Raw genomic sequence first — 21,117 nt, forward strand, 5'->3', positions numbered from 1 at the left:
GTACTAAACATTAATTTTTACACTTACAGTATATAATAATTACAAATTTTACTGTTAAAATGAAAGACGATTGTGAAATTAAAGGAAAAACACTGCAATCTTCAAGAATCTTCTCTCATTGGCTCATATTAATGTAGGCAAATACAGTTGAAATGTAAAGTTCCCTCTACAACGACTACTGGAACGACACAGTAACACAAGACAGACATGAGATTCTACAATGAGATCATTTATTTAGAAAAGAGGAGCAGAGGAGACATTTTTCACTTACACAAGTTCATCTACTGAAGAATGACTGTCAAGATTTACAACTAATCAGATTAATCAGAGAGGATCAATCATCTGGTGTGTAGTCTGACTGACCCTGAATTTCCATATACAGCAAGCGCGCCGCGCACCAAAGCGCCGCGGGTTTGCTCCAACCGAAAGGCGAGCGACCTCGCCCACTTGAAGGGAGTCTAGAGCGCTGTGCCACAGCGTGCAAGCCCTGATCAGCAGGAAGAGATCACAGGAGAACTGCGAGTTCACGCAGGAATAGCATGTCAACAGCGGACTATTTTACCTTTTGGGGTTGATTTATCATCCTTTCCAATATAAGTCCATGATACTGTTGCTTCCTTCATTGAGTGAGTTTATTAGGAAGTTAAAAGGTTAATGTTTGCTTAAAGGATCTATGGTTTTATGCAAAATTCTTTGGCTAAATATCCCCAAAAGTTAACTTTTCCTCGTCAATGGCGCCATTGTAGCTCTGTGACCCACTGACCTCTCTGTGGCCCTTGGCTCTCGCTGCAGGATGAGACGTAATGTTGATATAGTGATGATTTACGACTGGGAGTCATTGCGTTTTATTTTGAAAGAACCGGATGTTCTACTCTTGTGACTTCCATGGTTAGTGCTTTCTGAACAACAGTGAATTTCCGAGGTTTGGCAGCGGTCGGCGCTGAAATAGACCTGCAGCATATCTGAAGCGAAGCGGAGAGAAGTGCCGCTCCAGGCACGCGCCACTGCCGGTCTAGAGCGCCGGCTATGGAAATGCTCTGATAGATTACAGAGGAAGCGAAGTGCTCTGCAGAACGATTAGCCAGCATTCTGCGGCGCGCACGCTGTATATGGAAATTTGGGGGTAAGTTTTGGATTCAGACAGCAGAGTTTGAGCTACAGAGAACACAGAGACACTGAGGGAATTAGAACTGAGAATGTAAACCCAAACCCAGGATAGAGCAGTTCAGTGAATGTGGTGTTGAAGGTGTGAAGGTGGAACAGTCTGTCAGAGGAGACACTGTAGAAGGACAGAGAGCCAGCAGGATGGTCCAGATACACCGCTACTCTACCAGAGGATGAAGAGGAGGAGGAGGAGGAGATTTTTAATTCTCTGTTATTGTGGCGGACAGAGCAACCACGATGAGAGCAGCTCAGACTCCAGGACTGATCATTAGATCCAAACACACATTCATCTCCGTCTCCTCTTCGTCTGATTCCTCTGTAACTCACAGATACATTAACCTCACCTCTCCACTCGACCTCCCAGTAACAGTGACCAGTCAGACCAGTCTGACACAGCAGCTGACGACATTTATCAAATCTGTCTGGATGATCAGGATATGACTGATCCTTCATCACATGTGTCACCGTCCTGTTGTTGTCAGACAGTCTGAGTCCTTTGTTCACTGTGTTTGTGTCCACTTCCAGCTCACAGGCATCTGATGGAGAGAAGGAGACACAGCTGATGGTTATCATCTGATCATTCCTAAACAAGGTTACTGACAGAGTCAAACTAATATTTCATCTTCAGCCCTGAATCCTGTTTATCAGCCCTGAAATTCTACTTCCTGTTTCTTTTGGAATGAACAGACCACAGTGAGCTGCAGCTCCACAATCACAGACAGACACCAAACACTTCAAAGTTCAGACATTTCTATGGCTTTGACTTTAGATTCATGGCTTTGATTTCACCACCTGTGTCCACTGGGTGGCGCTATATTCCATCCACCAATACTCAGTAGCTGTCATGATGGTGCTGTATGTGGAGAATGATCAACAGAATGAGATAGAAGTGTCTGAAATCAGATTCCTTAGGAGGGAGTCTGGGCTCAGCCTTAGAGAGGGGGAGGAGGTCCTTCACCTCTAAAGGACTCAGCTGACGAGATCCTCCTGGTCTTCTCCCTGTGGAGGTCTTCAAGATTTATCCAACTGGGAGGAGACCTCAGGTCAGACCCAGAACTCTCTGGAGGAACTATATATCCCATCTGGTCTGAGAACTCCTCAGGACCCCCCAGGAGGAGCTAGAAAACCTCAGACTGAAGGTCCATGTAGTCCTAGCCCCTCCACTGAAGAAGAACCAGGACCCCCTCCCAGTAGACAGGAAGGTGTAAACATAGGGACTGAGCCATAGTGGTTCCTCTCCTCAGAACTCTAAAACTGTTTGTGTTTGATGAATGTCAGTGATTGTGAAAGTGGACCTTCATACTTTCAGACCCAAAGACAGAGATGGATTCAGACACAGCCTCAATCATTGTTGGTTCCCATGGTTACCTGATTCATCAGCCACATTCATCATTGTGTTCTCACTAATCCACAATTCAGACACTCACACTTCTTTAGACCTGGTTTCAGTCTGTGCCGTCCCCCATGGTCCAGTCTGGAGGAAGAAACAGAGCCAGTTTAGACATCAGGGATGGTCAGGATAGATCCAAACACTCTCATTCTTCATGTGACTTTATTTTCCTTTAGGTTTTTACCTGTGTATGGTTGTTCTGCAGGACTTTCTCTAAATTCCCTCTCTTAGACATTTACTGTGCTCTAAAGATCAATATGGCAGTCTATCATCATGTGATCCTTGGATGGACGTCAATCAATACTAGAAATGGAACAATATATAAACTTCATGCCATGATGATCATGATCTAAAATATCACAGTTATCTGTATTATCACCGTATTGTTACTTTTAGATTCATCTAAAGAGGTTGTGGGCTAGTTTATCATGTCCTCTTTCATTTAGTTTGAATCACAGGACTGATTCTTTCAACTAATCTGACCTTATTCTGCACACTCCTGTTCTGTCACTGTGTCCTCTAGCTAGTAAGTCAACTGTACGTGATCCAGTAATGTGTGCAGACAAATGACTGATAAATGCACGTTACTGTGAAGTGGATGGAGGAGAAGAAGGTGGAGCCATGGCTGAGCCCTGGACCCAGGACTGGACTGGGAGCTGTGCTATTTTTGGCTTCAACGGGCTCCTCACAGTGGATGGAATACCACATAATTATAGACATGTTCCTTTCCCCTTATTATGTAGCGCTAACTCTGACATAGTCCAGAGGTAAGGGACATAGACTCATCTGATGGTGTGTTTGAATTCTCTTTTAAATCATCCCTTAAATCACGGGTGTCAAACTCAAGGCCCGTGGGCCAAGTCCAGCCCGTGGAACGATAATATCCGGCCCACAAGATCATATCATATTTGTATTCTAACTGGCCCACCAGTCTGAGGTCTGCAAATTTCCTCCAGTATAAAAATGTAAACTTCAGCTTGATTATTTAAAATATCCTTGTTAAGCCATAAAAATCTGGAAAAGTAAAGAGTAGGAAAGATTTCATAAAAAGTCAAGAATGTGGGGAAAAAACTAATTTGTGTTTTATTATATATTTCCAATTTTGCATCTCAATATTTTGACTCAAACTTATGATTCTGACTTTTAATTTCATGCTTTGACCTTTTCAACTCATAATTTGGACTTTATATGTCACATTTTTATCTTTTAGATTCCCAATTTTAATTTTATTTTAAAAACGGCTTGTTTTTCCATTTTTTCATTTTGTGGTCGGAAACGAAAAAATGAAAAAACAGCTCGTTTTTTTCCATTTGTGGTCTAAAATGAAAAAAACAGATAAAGGACAGTTTCTCCTGTTTTCCTCAGTCATGATTTCAAACAGGAAAATGAACTGCCAGAAAGTACACTGACTCAAACCCAACTCTGTACGGTATGACTCTGAAAGTAGCATCAGTCACTCCCTCAGTCAGACACAGACAGACCCATCTGCAGGGCTGACCTCAGCAGTCAGCCAAAAATAAGGTCATTAAAGGTGCAGTGTGTAGAAGTTGGCAGCATTTTTCCGAACAGAAACGGTGTAAATGGGATGTAATAACGATATATTTATGTGAAGTATGTTCAAATAAGTGTACAATCATCCCCTTAAAACTTTCGGTTTCTTTTTCAAAACTAGAAAAAAGCTTTTTTAATTTACATTACTGCAGGTCGCCCTCACGGAGGCTGACATAACGAACCGCCATGTTGTCTACGGCAACGTTTTGGGGACAGAAAGAGCGAAACTTGATTTTTAAATACAAACCTGCCCACCGGTCCTGAAATCTACCTGGAAGGCAGGCGTAGAAGAAGACTGACCTATAATCTATAAAAATAATGGTTACAAAAATGAATGAATAAACCCTCACCTCGTCACTGCTGTAAATGATGTCCGGCTCACGATCCTTTTTGGTCTTCACAGGCTCTCGTCGCTTAGTGATGTGATGTTTTGGTAACAGATGGACTCATTCTAAAATCTGAACACTAGATGTCGCTAAAATTCCAATTACACACTGCACCATTAAAGACCCTGTTTAGCTGAAGTGCTGAGAGCCAACTTTACTACCAAGTATCAGTCTGTCTGTCTGAGTCTTTCTGTCTGTACCTCAGTGTCTCCAGTCTGCAGTCTGGATCCTCCTGTAGAGCAGACAGTAGTTTCTCTCCTCGTTCTCCTGGATGATTGTAGCTCAGGTCCAGCTCTGTCAGACAGGACCAGCTCAGAGCTGAGGCCAGAGAAGAACAGCCTTCCTCTGTGACCAAACAACCAGACAGACTAGAAACACAGAGAAACAGTGGACATGAGAAAGGTCATGGGAGGAGGAGCCTTCAGCTATCAGGACTACATGTGGCATCTTCAGTCTCTAACACCTCAACTTACACCTTCTAGTTGGGAGACTTTGACACCGTTGTCATTGTCCTTGGACTCACTTGAGAGTTTGCAGTCTGCAATGTGGACTCTTTAGTCCAGTAGATAGCAGCTTCACTCCTGAATCCTGCAGGCTGTTGTTACTCAGGTCCAGGTCTCTCAGACTGGAGGACTGGGAGCTGAGGACTGAGGACAGAGCCCCACAGCTTCTCTCTGAGAGGTTACAGTCACTCAGTCTGAAAAGGAAACAGAGGTAGAAAAGTTTTTCTCTCTAAATACAGACGGACTACTTGAATCTGTCAGCTGTGAGTTCACCTACAGAGCTTTGTTGGAGGCTTTGACCACTGGCAGCAGCCTCAGGAGAGCCTCCTCTGAAGCAGAGTATTTCTTCAGGTCAAACACGTCCAGATCTTCTTCTGATGACAGTAAGATGAAGACCAGAGCTGACCACTGAGCAGTAGACAGATAATGTGTGGAGAGACGTCCTGATCTCAGGGACTGTTGGATCTGCTCCACTAGAGAACGATCCTTCAGTTCATTCAGACAGTGGAACAGGTTGATGCTTTTCTCTGCAGACAGATCCTCGTAGATCTTCATCTTGATGTACTGGACTGTTTCCTGATTGGTCTTTGAGTCACTTCCTGTCTGTGTCAGCAGACCTCGTAGGAGATTCTGATTGGTGGTCAGTGACAGACCCAGGAGGAAGCGGAGGAACAGGTCCAGGTGTCCATTAGGACTCTGTAAGGCCTGGTCCAAGGCGCTCTGATGGAGATGTCCCAGTTTAGGCCTGTCTCTAAAGATTTTAGAGATCCAGAATGTTGTTTGTTCTTTTTCCATCAGATTGACTCCATAGTTGGTGAAGGTCTGATGGACATGAAGAGCAGCCAGAAACTCCTGAACACTCAGATGGATGAAGCAGAACACCATGTCCTGGTACAGTCCTCTCTCCTCTCTGAAGACCTGTGTGAACACTCCTGAGTACACTGAGGCTGCTCTGATATCCATGCCACACTCTCTCAGGTCTGGTTCATAGAAGATCAGGTTTCCTTTCTGCAGCTGCTCAAAAGCCAGCTTACCCAGAGACTCGATCATCTTCCTGGTCTCTGAATTCCAGTGTAGATCTGTCTCAGCTCCTCTGTCATACTTGATGTTCTTCACTTTGGTCTGAACCACCAGGAAGTGGATGTAGATCTCAGTCAGGGTCTTGGGCAGCTCTCCTCCCTCTCTGGTCTTCAGCAGGTCCTCCAGAACTGTAGCAGTGATCCAGCAGAAGACCGGGATGTGGCACATGATGTGGAGGCTTCGGGATGTCTTGATGTGGGAGATGATTGTGCTGGCCTGATCCTCATCTCTGAACCTCTTCCTGAAGTACTCCTCCTTCTGAGGGTCAGTGAACCCTCTGACCTCTGTCACCATGTCAACACACCCAGGAGGGATCTGATTGGCTGCTGCAGGTCGTGTGGTTATCCAGAGGCGAGCAGATGGAAGCAGGTTCCCCCTCATAAGGTTTGTCAGCAGTACACCCACTGAGGTGGACTCTCTGACATCAGAGAGGATTTTAGTTTGGTGGAAGTCCAGAGGAAGTCGACACTCATCCAGACCATCAAAGATGAAGACCACCTGGAAGTCCTCAAACCTGCAGAGTCCTGCTTCTTTGGTTTCAGTAAAGAAGTGATGAATGAGCTCCACCAAGCTGAACTCTTTCTCTTTCAGCACATTCAGCTCTCTGAAAGTGAATGGAAATGTGAACTGGATGTCCTGGTTGGCTTTGCCTTCAGCCCAGTCCAGAGTGAACTTCTGGGTTAAGACTGTTTTCCCGATGCCAGCCACGCCCTTCGTCATCACTGTTCTGACTGGCTCATCTCTTCCAGCTGGAGCTTTAAAGACGTCTTCCTGTCTGATGGTAGTTTCTGGTCTGTCTGCTTTCCTGGATGTTGTTTCCATCTGTCTGACCTCGTGTTCCTCGCTGACCTCTCCAGTCCCTCCCTCAATGATGTAGAGCTCTGTGTAGATCTGATTCAGAAGGGTTGGGTTTCCTGCTTTAGCGATCCCCTCAAACACACACTGGAACTTCTGCTTCAGGTTAGACTTGAGTTTCTGTTGGCAAACTGGAGCAGGAGATCCTGAAAGAACAAGAAACAGATGATGTGTATGAGTTGATCCTGATGAAAGTTGGACTATAAAAGAGTGGCTGTGCAGTTCTTCTTCTTCCATCAGTTTCATCCAAAAATCTCATCAGATGTTCAGTGGGTATGTGCAGAATATTAAAGCAGAGTGTGGAAATGTAAACCTCCTCTTCATCCCTCCATCATCTTAAATCTACTTTCATTTTTCAATTTTAAAACTTACTGTTCCTCAGACAGTCAGCCAGCTCGTACTGCTTCATTCTCCTCAGGAAGTTCTCTGTGATCTTCAGAAAAGCCTCTCTGCTCCTCTGCTCTTCATCTTCACCAACCAACACCTCCTCATCCTCACTGGGGCATTCTGGGTTATCCTGACACAGAGCCCTCTGAAATCTCTTCAGTTCCTTCTTCACAAAGATGATAATGTTCTCCTCCAGCAGCTGGAACACAAAGATAAATGTTTAGAGGACAGCCTGGGTTTGATCTGACAGACTGACAGAAAAAGAGTTTGCAATGATCTCTAGATAGATGTGCTCCACCATAAACTGTGATGTACACACCATAAATATGGAGTCCAGCTCTGGTTTCTGCTGTTTGAACTGATCTCTGAAGAACTCTGATGGTTCCAGCTGAGCTCTGGAGAAAAAAACATCAGCTTTAAGGACATTTAACCACACAGCTTTAAATGTCAACAGCATGGCACGGCTTAAATATAGGGGCTTTAACCCTTTACCTACTGAGTCTAAAAATGGCAATTTGGACATATTTTGTAATTCTGGCTGTAAAATAGTCAGGAAATGCCCTAAGTCTGACAGCTTTGCTCCCTTTTCCCAGGAGTACTTGGACTTGACTTTTCAACATCTGCTTAACGATTATTGCACACTATATGGAATTGTCAGCAGTTTAAAAGAAGAAAAACACAAAATCAGATTTGTTTTTCATGGCTTTTATGAGAAGAAATGTTGTTATTGCTCATGAAGTTTTGATTTGACATTTGAAATGTGAACCTATACATGTTTAGAACAATCAGCAGTCATTTTTGGAGTCTAGGACTCTGGGTGTGCAAAACAAAACACCACTCTCGCTCGCTCTCCTTTTACTCTCTTCCTTCACTCTCCTTTCTCACTCGTCTTCTGACAAAGCTGCCGTTTTCGCAGTGCTGTTCGACATTACCGTAATATATATACCACACATCATATATTGCCAGAAAGCACAGGTTCTCAGCTCTCTGTCAGCGTTGGATTTTTTTTAGATTGAACAAATTTCAAGGAGTTACAGTGTTGAGAATCCGTGTAGCGGTCTCGCGATAGTTCTGGTGTTTTGCTATGAATGCCCATGTTATGGTAATAATACTCCGGACATGTAAAACAGCACCGGCGCCGGCTCAGTAGGTAAAGGGTTACAATTATTACACAGGTTAACATTATTACACATTTACCATGGGATGGATGTATGTATGTTGAAAGAGATCAGTTCATCAATAACTAACCCCCTAACACCTCTGACTGAAATCCTATCGGCTCAAAGGAGGTCTCCGAAGCCTTGGCAGTCTGCTGTGGTGGTCCCTAGACTCAGAGACCTCAGAGACAGACAGATATTCCCAGTTCACTCTCTCTACCATTTTGGGTTTACCAGACCTGATCCAACTCTCCACCAGGTGGTGATCAGCTGACAGCTCTGCTCATTTCTTCAACTGACTGTCAAAGACATCCAGCCACAGATCTGATGAAACCACTCCATCATCAACCATCCATATCTGGTCTAGGGTGCTCTGGTATCAGGTACCCTCATGGACATCCCTGTGCTTGAATGTGGTGTTTGTTATGGCTGATCCAAGACTATCACAGTAGTCCAATTATGGTTCGGATCATGAAGGCCATTCCTCCCAGTCACCTCCTTCCAGGTTTCTCTCTTACTAACCCAGCAGCAGAACTATGGAGTCTCCTAGTAGAACCCCCTCCAGGGCTTCACTTAAGAGACTCCATGAAGACCGAGTACTCTAAACACTGATTGGTGCAGAACCACAGACCACAGCCAGTCAACATCACTGTCCATTAATTTCATAGTTTCTTACCCTCCATCTGCAGGTTGTTTGAAGTTGATAGGCTGAGCAAGAGAGCGGTCACTCTTCATGGACACACAGCTGGGACCAGGAGAGTCTGGGCTCTGCTTCTCCATCCCAACACTGAAAAAAATCATCACATTTATATACAGTAACAGTCAACACTAGGGGTGCACCGATCAATCGGCCAAAATTGGAATCAGCACAGACTTCCTTAATTTTGGTGGATCGGTGATCGGCCGATCCTTGTAAATAAGATCCGTGGATAAGATCAGTTTCATATGTACCTCTACCTACTAAAATGTGAAAAATAAAAGACTAAAGGACCTGATATAATTTAGTAGTTTGGACAGCAATGCTTTAAACTTTTCATTTTTATTTGAGAGAACTACCCCATGTGCACTTAAAACAACAAGTTTGTATTGTTTCATGGGTATTGTTCAATGTTATTCAATAAAACAAGATTGGAACATTAAAGGTATATGCTGTCAGTTATAAAAAAATCGGTATCGGCCAAAATCGGAATTGGCAGGTCAGGCTTTTTAAATATCGGTGATCGGCCAGAAAATTGCAATCAGTGCACCCCTAGTCAAAACAGCTTCTCATTCATTTTTTCTACATTGCTGAATAATAGTGTAGACAGCTAAACTATGAAAGAAGACATCTGAAATCATGGAGTAAAAGTGTTAAACAAAGCAGAATGTGTTATTTTTAGATTGTCCATGTTTTGCTGTGAAGTCAGCTTTAAACTCTTCTGTTATCCTCAGTCAGATCCATGAGCTTTCTCCTCCAAGGGTTTTCCATTAACGGTGTGCCTTGTCTAGAGTTAATTTGTGTAATTTCATTTCTTCTTGAGTCAGAGACCTTTAGGGCGCATTCACACCAGAGCTGTTTGGTTTACACATACTCTGGTCCGTTTCCCTGGATAGTCCGGTTCATTTCGAGTGGTGTGAAAGCCCAAACAAACTGGTGCGGACCAAACAAGCGGACTCTGGTCCACCTGAAAACAGGGGGTCTTGGTCCGCTTCCAAACCAACCCTGGTGTGATTTAATACACTCAAACACATGTCGGTACCTCGCTTGGCGTCTGTGTATCCATGGCAACACGTCGTAGTCCGTGCTGATTTATTGGCCTTGTGTAAAGAACGGCATGTTTCACAGCTCACCGTCTTGCTGACTGCTCCTTATGCCCCAGTGCAAGAGCAGAAACCCCAAGACAGCCTAAATTCTGTGTTTTATCATTGTTTATGTGGAATAAAAGACCGGCAGGAGGAGTTACGTCTTCTTCTATGCCTTCTGTTCTTCTTAGTCACCGTTTGTTCGTGGCGACAGCGCCCCTAGCAGGCAGAGGTTGTAGGTGTTCAGACGGTTTGGTCCGTTTGACCAAGAAAGCAGTGTGAATGCGAACCAAACCAAAGGAAAGTGCAACAATGCTGCCATTTCTGTTCCAAAATGGGCCGAGTCCCCCGGACCATCAGGTGTGAAAACCACCTTAGTTTAGTCATGCATAGATAGGGCTGGTTCCCAGTTCTATGGCGTAAATGTCAGTATTCTATTACCGTTCTTATCCATACTATGGCAGTTAAGAGAAAACAGTCCACCAATACTTTCAGACATTAAGGTCAGTCAGTCCAAAGAATTTCAACAACTTTGAAAGTCACCTAAATTTCAGTCACTAACACTACCAAATGCTCTGATGAAACTGGTTCTGATGAGGACCGGCCCAGGAAAGGAAGACCAGCACAGCAAGATGAATCAGACCTTGATTCTCAGTAAAAGTCACTGAGGAAGGACAAGGAGGAGATGACTGGGCCCAGAAACAGAAGGAGTGGAAATTAGACCAGTGGAAATCTGGACTGATGAGTCTTACCCTCCATCTGTAGGTTGTTTGAAGTTGATAGGCTGGGCAAGAGAGCGGTCACTCTTCATGGACACACAGCTGGGACCAGGAGAGTCTGGGCTCTGCTTCTCCATCCTGACACTGAAAAGCATCATCACATGTTAACACTGGACACAGCTTCTCATTAGTTTTTTCTACATTGCTGAATAATAGTGTAGACATCTAAACTATGAAGGCAGACGTCCGAAATCATGGAGTAGAAGTGTTAAACAAAGCAGAATGTGTTATTTTTTGATTGTCCATGTTTTGGGGGAAATAAAATAAGGAATAAAACGAAACATGGCAACTATAGACATGTCAGTACTCGACTTTTGTGGTTTTTGAAAAGAAAACAACTCACAGCTGTTCTTTGTTCTTCTTTTAACGAAGAAATGTCGTCAAGTTCTGATAAAACTGGAGCTTTAGCAGCATCCACGCCACTCTCTCCCTCCATAACTGCACCAGCTCTTGCTGCTGCTTGTTTACATCATGACACTGCCACACCTGAAAGTACTGCCCCTCGTCGCTGATTGGTCCTGTCACTTTCTAACCGGGCCCAAACGGTTCAGACGGGAGCTTTGCAGATGGATTCACCAGTGAAAAACAAGGAAACGGGCGTGTCCATCTGCTTTGCAAGGTTAGGTTTCTGCTACATGTAATTGATCGTGGTGTGCCGCCATGCCTTCAGAATTATGATCTTTTGTTTAATCAGATGTTAAAAATGTAAATTACACTGTATGAATGGATCTGTATAAACATGTAGTTTATATTTGTGCACATTTACGTACCACATGAGTTTGAAAATGTAATCATGAAATGTGACACTGCTCTAAAGGAGTGGGTCAAAATATTGATTGATCGATGCATCACAATATTTCCCCCCCACCAATTCAATATCGATTCAGCAAATCCTCTGAATCGATTCACCTCCTGGCCAGTGGGGGTCACTGTGCGTGTGATTCGTGTTGTATGGATGAAGGCCGCACTCGACCAAACAACAACCAACCATAACCATGTTATGTGAGGTTTATCACAAATTCCAAGAGGACAGAAATATTATTTAAGTTTACATGCACTTTACTTTTTCAGTGTTTATACAGAACTGTCATGTTTTTTACTTTTGTACTCCATATGCACAAATAAGTTATTGTGCAATTTTTTTTTTTTCAGATGTTTTATTGCTCAAAAATGTGAGGTGACTTAACAAATATGTTCACATGGGCATGAAAGTAATTATTAAAAAATTGTCAACAGGTTATTTGTGTATTTCTACTTCTTACTGAATCAACATCGAAGCATTTAAATCAATATCCAATCCATATCGAATCGAATCGTAACCTAAAGAATCGAAATCGAATTAAATCGTGAGGTTCTTAACAATACCCAGCCCTACTGCTCTAAGTAATTTAATTTTGAAAAATGAACACCAGAGTCTCAACTTCCTGTTGTCAAACACAGATGGCTGATAAACATTACTTTCGCTTAGTTTAGTACTTCCCTTACTATAATCTGATGACTAGCTGTAAACTTGAGTAGATATATTCATCATTAACCATGTCTCATGATGGAGATAAAATGCTAGCGATCTAAAAATGTTGTTGTCGTAAAAACAGGCGGAGCTTTAGTTCTGTTTCTGTTACGATAAGAGACTGGATAAATACAACAACAATGGACTGTCAGGCGTTCATCTAATCCATGATGTTTGCCTCACTTTGTGTTCTAAATGTCCGCTAAAACAGGAGAGAGGAAGGAAAAACGTGAGCTGCAGTCACAGGGTGAGAGGAGCAGTTGTGCGTGTGTGTGTGTGTGTCTGTGTATGTGTGACAGAGGAGAGAAAGTTTGTGTGTCTGTCCGTGAGTGCAGGTCGGTCTGATGACAAGCATGACAACGTTATCAGGCAAAGCCCTCCCCCACAGGTTCATAAAATCCTGGAGGAAACCCAGCACCATGTCTTTGTGAGACACAGAAAAACTCAGTGAATGGTTTCAACACAATTGGTAGACCACACTTTTAAAATCCTGCAAGCTGATGCCCTTAAAAAACAAAGTAAAACTAAGTTTTTAACTCATTGAGTGCCATTGACATATGTATAAGTCAAAGTGTTTTTTCTGCGGTTGGCACAAGGGGACGCTCTCATGCTCCCTGTGAGTAATTTTCGGGCTTCTGGGATACGTAGTCGGAACACGGAAGAGTCATTCACTGAAACCGACAGAAATCAGTGTGGCCATTCTTCTGCCTCAGCTGGCCAAGAGGCTCAAGAATGCTGCGAGGTCTCCTTCATGCGTCGGAGAGAAAAGCCAGCTGGATACATACAGCAACGACACTTCAGAGACAGACTTTTCTGACCCAGACTCTAAGGCTGCCGAGTAAACGGAGCGAATCTTGTTCTCCGTCCCAGAGTGATGGAGGTAAGTTAACGTTTCATATTACATATATAATATATATAACATATTATATATTATATTACTTCTCTAATTTACAGGCAGTGCCAGGGGACACGCAAGCAGGAGAGGACGTGGGCGTATCAGGGGTCCCGTGGAGGCCGTCCAGTTGTAGGCTGTTGTGTTCTACTTTGTATTTATTTTACAATAAAATAATACAATTTTCAGATGTCTTTTATGTTATTGAAGGCAAAATTAAAACATTCAAATCACTGTTCTGCTTGACAGACTCTCTTTCACAAAAATGCATTTTTCTCAGCTTTCTCAGTGGTCTTTTTGGTGAAACTAGCCTCTATTCAACTTCAGATAAATCAAGAACGGAACAAGGTGCAAACAAACGTTTTTTTCCATGATGAAATAGAGAGATTCTTCTTTCATTTGAGCCATTTGGTGTTTTTAGAGTCATAGTATAAAATATTCTGTGGGTCCTGAAAGATGACTCAAAATGGCCAAAAATGCTGGCACAAGCCACTTTCCATTTCATAAAGGGGCTGGCACTCAATGAGTCAACCAGCCTTAGAGATTTTCACAGAAAGGAGCCAGCTGACACCACAAATAGACCAGCAGTAGGTAAATGTTAGAAATGGTGTTAAACTCTGAATATCAAATCAAACAGTCTGCCTGATGATGATGATGATGATTAGATTGTTAGTCCTCAAAAGATGAAGAACTCAACTGTTAGCACTTTCCATTTAAAACTAGAGATCCAACCATCCTGGTTGATTTCTATGATGATGGAGAGATGATGAAGAATGAGGGGCTGGGGTGGCCTGGTTATGATATCAGAGTTTATAGTTCATCATTTATTACCTTCCTTCTGTAGGTTGTTTAAAGGTGATGAGCCAGTCAATAGACTGGTCACTCTTCATGGACACACGGCTGGGTTCAGCAGAGTCTGGACTCTTCTTCTCCATCCTGAACCTGAAAACAACATGATACATATTAAAGACAGAAAATGTTTACATGAGGAAAATATCTTCATACAGAGATGATATGTTTGTATATAGCTGATGTTTATAAGTAGATGAAACAGCTGCTATGAAACAGTGAGTGTTAAGGACGATGATGGAGCAGGAATACTCTGACTGATCAGTAGCTGATCATAACTGACTGAAATAATGCTGAGTCAACGATCTGATCAGCTGGAGGGTCCAGTTGGTAAAATGACTCTTAGGTGAAGATAAAGCCACATGATGTCCTTGTTTCATTGATCCTCGGGAGGTTTTAGTTCTGCTCTGTTCCTCTAAGGAAGTAAAATCCTGTTAGTTAAATCAGGATGGCTTTAGGCTCCTTTTATCAGGTTCTGCTGCCCCCTGTAGGAGGTCCCAGGACGCTACATAGCTAGGTAGACTGATCAAATCTGATGATGGTATGGGTGATCAGCTGTTAGAACCCTGATCAGGGCATCCCTATGATGGAGTCATGTGACCGTTAGAGATCTTCATCTCACCTCAGAGCTTCTTGGTCTTCACACAGAGAGGTTTCAGAGGAGAGACTCCCTCCTCTGGTCTGTCCCACTGATCCACAGCAGAGCGCCCCCTGCTGTCTGTCAGCTGTAATAAAGGAATCAGAGAAAGAGAGCTTTAATATCAGACTCTGTCTGCTTGGAAGGATTATGGCGTGGACTTTGAGACCTGAGGGAACCAGATCTAGTTTTAATCTGTCATTTATAGTTGGATTACTTCTTTGGTTTTGATTTCAGCCTAGTCTGAACTCTTCTCTCCCTGGGATCAGTAATAAAAAGGACAAGGCTGCCAGCCTTCAGTGAACTACAGCTTCTCTCTAAACTGTTGATGATGAGCTTCATAGAGAAACTACACACGAACATATGGACTGTGTTCTACATCCTCTGATATTTACCTACATTTAGAATGTGAAGAAGGAGCCAAGAGGGAATCAAATGTAGAGAAGGATTCTGGTTATTTCTCTGCTTTAGATCTACAAACATCTGACTGAGTTGATAATGGGGATAAAAGTTATGTCTGAAACAAGCTTTTTAATCTAGATAATTATCTTAATTGGCTATAGATGAAGAAAATGATGAGAATTAAAGGTCAAACCGAGATGTCTGTATGCTCTGACAAATATAGACATATATATTCCAGTAATTATTGGTTTCCTAGCCCCCAGGTTTGGATCGGGGCTCTGTCAAAGGTATTTTTTCAACACTCTGGCTCTGTGGTTGATCAGGCTTTGGTAACACTTCTCTAAAGTCACTTCCCTTCCTCTGTACTTCCTGTCATCAGCGTCTCTGTGTCTTGATGAAACCAACTCCAGAGAGGCGGGGTGGACCAAACCACTGTGAGGCACTGTAGGGGGATGGGGTGATCTTCTAAAAGTTTAAACCACTGTTTTACATCTGTAACCTGCACAGATGTATTCAAAGCATATTATATGATACACATTACATGTTAACACTGACATGAGGATGGGGGTGGACCCCCGGTCTCCACCTCTGCCTCAGGTGAACAGCTGAGCTGTGACCCCTGTGGATCACGGCGAAGTATGGATGAGTGAATTATAATTGGGCTAACTCTGGTGGGATGGGGTCTATCTCTGCTGCTGCTGACAACAGTTTGATTGTCATCACTGACTTCTTGATTGTTGGACACTGTGATGCTCTACTCTCATACAAACATTTGAGCTGACAGAGATTTGAAATGAGATTTCAACATCTGCCTCAGCATGTTTGTGAATGTGTGTCTGATGCTGGGACAGAAGCCAGGACGTGGAGTAAACACCACCACCGCTAGATTATGGAAACCAGTTAGAAACCAGTAGGACCAGAACACTGGTGTAGAGGTGCAGTGGAGATAAGGGTGTTTATACCATGGTCTGGGTGAATACTCGATTCTGATTGGCTCTGGAAATTCCTTTGGTTAATTAACTTCTGATATACAGACATCTTTCTAACTTCTCAAGTAGTCCCGGTCAAAAAAATCTTTTCACTGTTCCAAATTAATGCGCAGCAGCCGTTAGCCGTTACTCCTTCAGGAGTAACCATAGCAACCTGAGACAGTCATATTTTCTGGGGCTGAGCAGCGTTTCCGCTTGACTTTTTTGCCCCCGGTCAAAATGACCGTCAGTCCTCAAGAATTCCGGTCATTTAGATCAACTACCGGACATTAGCTTTAACATTATTTTGCTGCATTAACAGCAGCAAAACGCATAAATCCCTCTATTATTTTTTGTGTAAGTGGTTTAAAGTATCAAAATGAAAGCTGCGCGCTTTTCCTTACACACACATTCTTACACACTACACACTTTACACACTTACACACTACACGCCCACGTTAAACTCATCAACAACAGCAGTTAGCTTCACATCAGCACCGTTAGCCTGTTAGCACATTAGCCACTAATATCAGAACTTTGCAGCTCACAACAGCCAAATACCATCCTCCAGCGACAACAACGAAGCATCCAGACACATAACAAAGGTGCTCTGTTAACTGGACACTGTTAGAACTCTACATTTCAAATGAAAAATGAGTCTTACCATCAGTTGCTAATATCAGTCCTCATGGTGATATAACTGTAACCTCTCTGAGGAGAGACAGAGCCTTCATTATCAGCTCCAGTGGTCCATGCCGTTCTGCATGATGTGATTCTGTGTTGACTACAATCCAACTTTATCTGAGGATTGGTCATAGGTAGTTTATCGAAGTCCACAATTCTGCCCGGCGTAGGCCTCTCTCTCTCTCTCTCTCTCTCTCTCTCTGCTGCTGCATCGACTCAGCTATAGTTCCCTTTGTTTCAGCCTCTTCATTACAGCGATGACACTAAAATCCCTCCATACCACTGATGATGTTAAGCCTTTGGTTAACCAGGAAACCTCACTGAGATTAAAATTCCGCTTTCCGAGAAAGCTCTGGTCAAACTTTCCCTGCAGAGACCCCAGCAGTACTGAGCACACCGAGGAGAGGCGGACTTATTTGACGTCATGTTGCATACATAATTAGCCATGTGCTTGCCGTCTGAGGAGATAAACAACCCCAGCACCACAGGACAGTAGATGTAGTAAGATCAGGCAACTTTGAGTTTATATTAACGCATTCTCACAACATATCTTCTAGGTTACACAAAATAATATAATATGCAAGTATTCAGTATTTACTTATCTGGTCATTGGCATGTTTTCTGCTGGACATTTTGACTGGTTATATTTTTATCTGCCAGACTTACGCCCTTTTTACCGGCCGATGGCCGGCAAATGTTGGCTAATGGAAACTCAGGCAGGGAGTATGAACCGTCACTTTACTGACATTTAATGACAGACTCCAGGTTTAAGACCAGCAATCTAAGACGGTCTTATCTTTTATATCGTGCGTCTTGTTTCCAGGCTAACCTTAACACTGAGTATCGCAAAAAACGAACTTCCCTCCTGTTCTAACAGCCATAAAATATTGTCAGAGGATTCAAACAACACAAACAAAAGAAAAGAAGCCATTATTTCTGTGTAGAGCCCCAGGAAACGCTTCTGATCAACCGGCATGATAATATCTGATAAATATTGACGTGTCTGGGAGAATCAGCAGCTGCAGGGCGTGGACGGCTCTGTTTCAGGTCTGTGACCTCTTAGTGCTGAAGGAGGAATTGTTCTGTTCATTCAAACAGCTGGTCTGCCAAAACTAAGCTTTCTATCAGATGACTGATCATGTTAACTTACAGGTTTACTCGTCTTCATGTCTTGTCATTGATAAATCCGTTCAGAAAGTGCGCTGAGCGGACTGGTTTTTTGTTCCATCGTGACTTCATGTCTATGGCCCGTCCTATTTACTGTAGTGAATAACGTTTACATTCCCTAAGAAGGTTATGGGATTGGAATGGCTATTCCAGTTATTAGTCAGGCCCTCAGGGGTTGCTGGGGAAAGAAATTGTTGTTTTTGTAAAACTTTCTATTTTGATCGCAAAAAATGAAACCATAAATTAGTAGTTTTATTTATTATATTTGTTGGCAGGTGACCATGGTATAAGCGGGTTAATGCACTCCGCGGAGGAAACCATCCGACGCGAAGTGGAGGACGGTTCACACCTCTCAGTCGTCCATTAATCCCTGATAATTGGACACCTCGTTGGGCATTAACCCTTACGTATTTGAGCTGTTGAGCGCAAAATCAGCTCTTGTGCTTTCACATTAGGCCCAGGTGTTTCGAACCGCGCCATGGCGCGATCCCCCTGCCCCACCCCCCGGCTTGCTTTCACACTATCAATACCGAGCTGTGCCAGGTCGCACTTGCGTATTTACTCAGTCTGAGACAGCAGGTGGCGGTATGCACGTAGCTGGTTTACAACCCCGCAAAGGAGGAGAAAGAAGAAGACGCTACCATGGCAACCACTGGGGTCATGTCCTGAGCGCAGGCTGCTTTTGGTTTGAACAGTCAAAAAGTCCATCCTGCAGCCATGGATGATTTGAAATCAATTTTTAAGATGTCAGCAACTTCGTTCTTCGTATCTGTACATCTACGTGCAGCTCAGAGGATTAAATGAGCTCGCTGCGCAGATACAGCGGTTTTTGAAGTGACAAGAGACTTTCATTGCGTCTGCACCTCCTCTCACTGACTCCAACTTGTGTTCATCCGTAAGGTGAGTCACAACAGACCGTTTATTGACTGGATTCAAATGATTTCTGCTTTTTATTGAGGAAAAATGTGAATAAATTGCCGCGCTGTTGAAAGAAGTTCAGTTTTTACGATGATGTATCCGAGCGTGGTTGCGTTCACATCTCATCCGAGCTGTGCCAGAGTCCACCTCCCCAAGTGGGCCCGGGCCCCTAGTGTGAAAGCACCAAGATAAGATATTCCTTTATTAGTCCCACAAGGGGAAATTCCAATTTACAGCAGCAAAAAGTATCTTAGACAAAGCAGGCCACTAGCGACAGAAACACAATAGAAATAGAGTTCAAATAAAAATAGAAATAGTAACGCAAGAGCACATGAGAGCATGGTGTGTATTTTTACACCGAGGCACAGTTAGAATGAAAAAGAAGACGTTTCCTGATCTGGGAACAGGCTCCTCTTTAACAGGAAGTGTCTCTGTGAGCGCTCTTCTGTCCTCTCTCTGATTCTTTCTAAAGTAAAAACAGGCTTTAATATCTGCCCACAAGTCTTCCCTCTTCTCCTCACTGTCTTTAAAGTCTTTCTAAACCATGAAAAGTCTCACTTACCTGAACTTGAACTCAGAGCAGAGAGCTGACTCACAACGGCACAAAGTGAAAGGAAAACAGAGCCCTGGAGAGGAGGTCCCTATCACCATGGCAACAGAGATAATGGAGACCCTGGAAGGCTGGAACAGTCTGAGCTTCAGCTCCTGTCACTATCCTGTCGCTCCTGATACATTCACCATGAAACAAACTTTGGAGACAATAAAATGCCGTTTTAATGCACTTGCTTGGTTTTGGTTTATTTGCAAATAATATAAAACAATAATTTTTACAATGATTATCATGAGAGGCTCATAACTGGTGCAGTCTTTTTTTGTATATGTCAGTTTACATTTTTAATACTCAGTTTCTCTTTAATGATAACAGGTTTTCTGGAATTCAAAAGCGCAGTTTTAACCTCATTCATCAGGATATTTTGTTCTTCAATGCAAAACGTTAGATGCTTAAATGCAACATTGAAACAGTCAAATAAGTTCAACACATCTCAATGTTTCAGCAACATAAATATACATTAAAATAAGACAGTTTAATGTTGCCGAGCAAAACTGTCAGTCAGGGGGAAAATCACATTACAGCACAGGTAAATTATAGAAATCTGAAAAAATGAAGAGTCAGGAAGGTAGGAAAAGAAATAGATAAATGTCATTTCATATTTTCAATTTTGCATCTCACAATTCTGACTTAAACTTATGATTTTGACCTTTTTCATGATTTTACTTTCAAAATTTGCAATTCAAAAATTCTTAGTCATATTTTTACCTTTTAAACTTATGATTTTGACTTTCGTCTCATTTATTTGCCTTTTAAAAACATGATTTTGACTTTAAATTTCATGTTTTGACCTTTTGAACTAATAAGTTTGATTTAACCTTAGACTTTGAACCTTAAACTCCGCATTTTTATTTTTTTAATCTCAGAATGATTTATTATCAGTGCTATTTATAATTTTTCATATTTTTGTAATGGAGAAAATGAGGTTGACAGTTTATGTGTAAATGTTGACCTTGTTGGGCTCTTAGGTAGGGGTGTCAAACTCAAGGCCCAGGGGCCACATCCATCCTGCAGAACAGTTAAATCTGACCCACAAGATCATACCATGTTTCTGTTCTAACTGTCCCATCAGTCTGAGGTCTGCAGATTTCCTCAAGTATAAAAATGCGAACTCAACCTTGATGAAAAAGTAAGGAGCAAAAATATTTAGATAAGTCAGGAATGTGGGAAAATAAATTAATTTGTGTTTTAATTTCATATTTTCAATTTTGCATCTCACAATCAGGACTCAAACTTAGGATTTTGGCTTTTTATTTCATACTTTAAGCATTTCAATTCATAATTTGGACTTCTTATATAATATTTTGAGTTCTTAGATTCATAATTCAAAATTTAAGTCATGTTTTGACCTACTTGATGTAACTCCTTACTTTGACTTCACAATCCCGTAGTTTGACCTTTTAGACTGGCAATTAAAAAATTTTGAATATAAGTTTTAAACTCATG

The 21,117-nt window shown here is 42.5% G+C and overlaps 1 protein-coding gene across 1 annotated transcript; it reads right to left on the reverse strand.

Moving 5' to 3' along the window:
• Nucleotides 1-764: 764 nt before the first annotated feature.
• On the reverse strand, nt 765-19,663 carry LOC121527048 (protein NLRC3-like). Its single transcript, XM_041813724.1, has 12 exons — nt 19,624-19,663; nt 14,908-15,010; nt 14,268-14,378; nt 11,008-11,118; nt 9,150-9,260; nt 7,636-7,711; nt 7,302-7,515; nt 5,272-7,075; nt 5,015-5,188; nt 4,692-4,859; nt 2,592-2,638; nt 765-1,700 (listed from the first exon to the last, which is right to left on the reverse strand). Exons 3-12 carry the CDS (start codon nt 14,369-14,371, stop codon nt 1,156-1,158), a joined length of 3,354 nt encoding a protein of 1,117 aa, XP_041669658.1. The 5' UTR covers nt 14,372-14,378; nt 14,908-15,010; nt 19,624-19,663; the 3' UTR covers nt 765-1,155.
• Nucleotides 19,664-21,117: the final 1,454 nt, after the last annotated feature.

Source organism: Cheilinus undulatus, linkage group 19 (genome assembly GCF_018320785.1).
Source record: "Cheilinus undulatus linkage group 19, ASM1832078v1, whole genome shotgun sequence".
NCBI classification, from domain to species: Eukaryota; Metazoa; Chordata; class Actinopteri; order Labriformes; family Labridae; genus Cheilinus; species Cheilinus undulatus.

What these genes read in the sequence shown, in the direction of transcription:
- LOC121527048 (XM_041813724.1), bottom strand. Translation starts at nt 14,371, where the DNA reads ATGGAGAAGAAGAGTCCAGACTCTGCTGAACCCAGCCGTGTGTCCATG. An exon ending in AAACAACCTACAGATGGAGG is followed by an intron (nt 9,261 to 11,007) that starts GTAAGACTCATC and finishes GATTTTTTTCAG; the next exon opens with TGTTGGGATGGAGAAGCAGA. An exon ending in TGCAGACTGCAAACTCTCAA is followed by an intron (nt 4,860 to 5,014) that starts GTGAGTCCAAGG and finishes CTGTGTTTCTAG; the next exon opens with TCTGTCTGGTTGTTTGGTCA.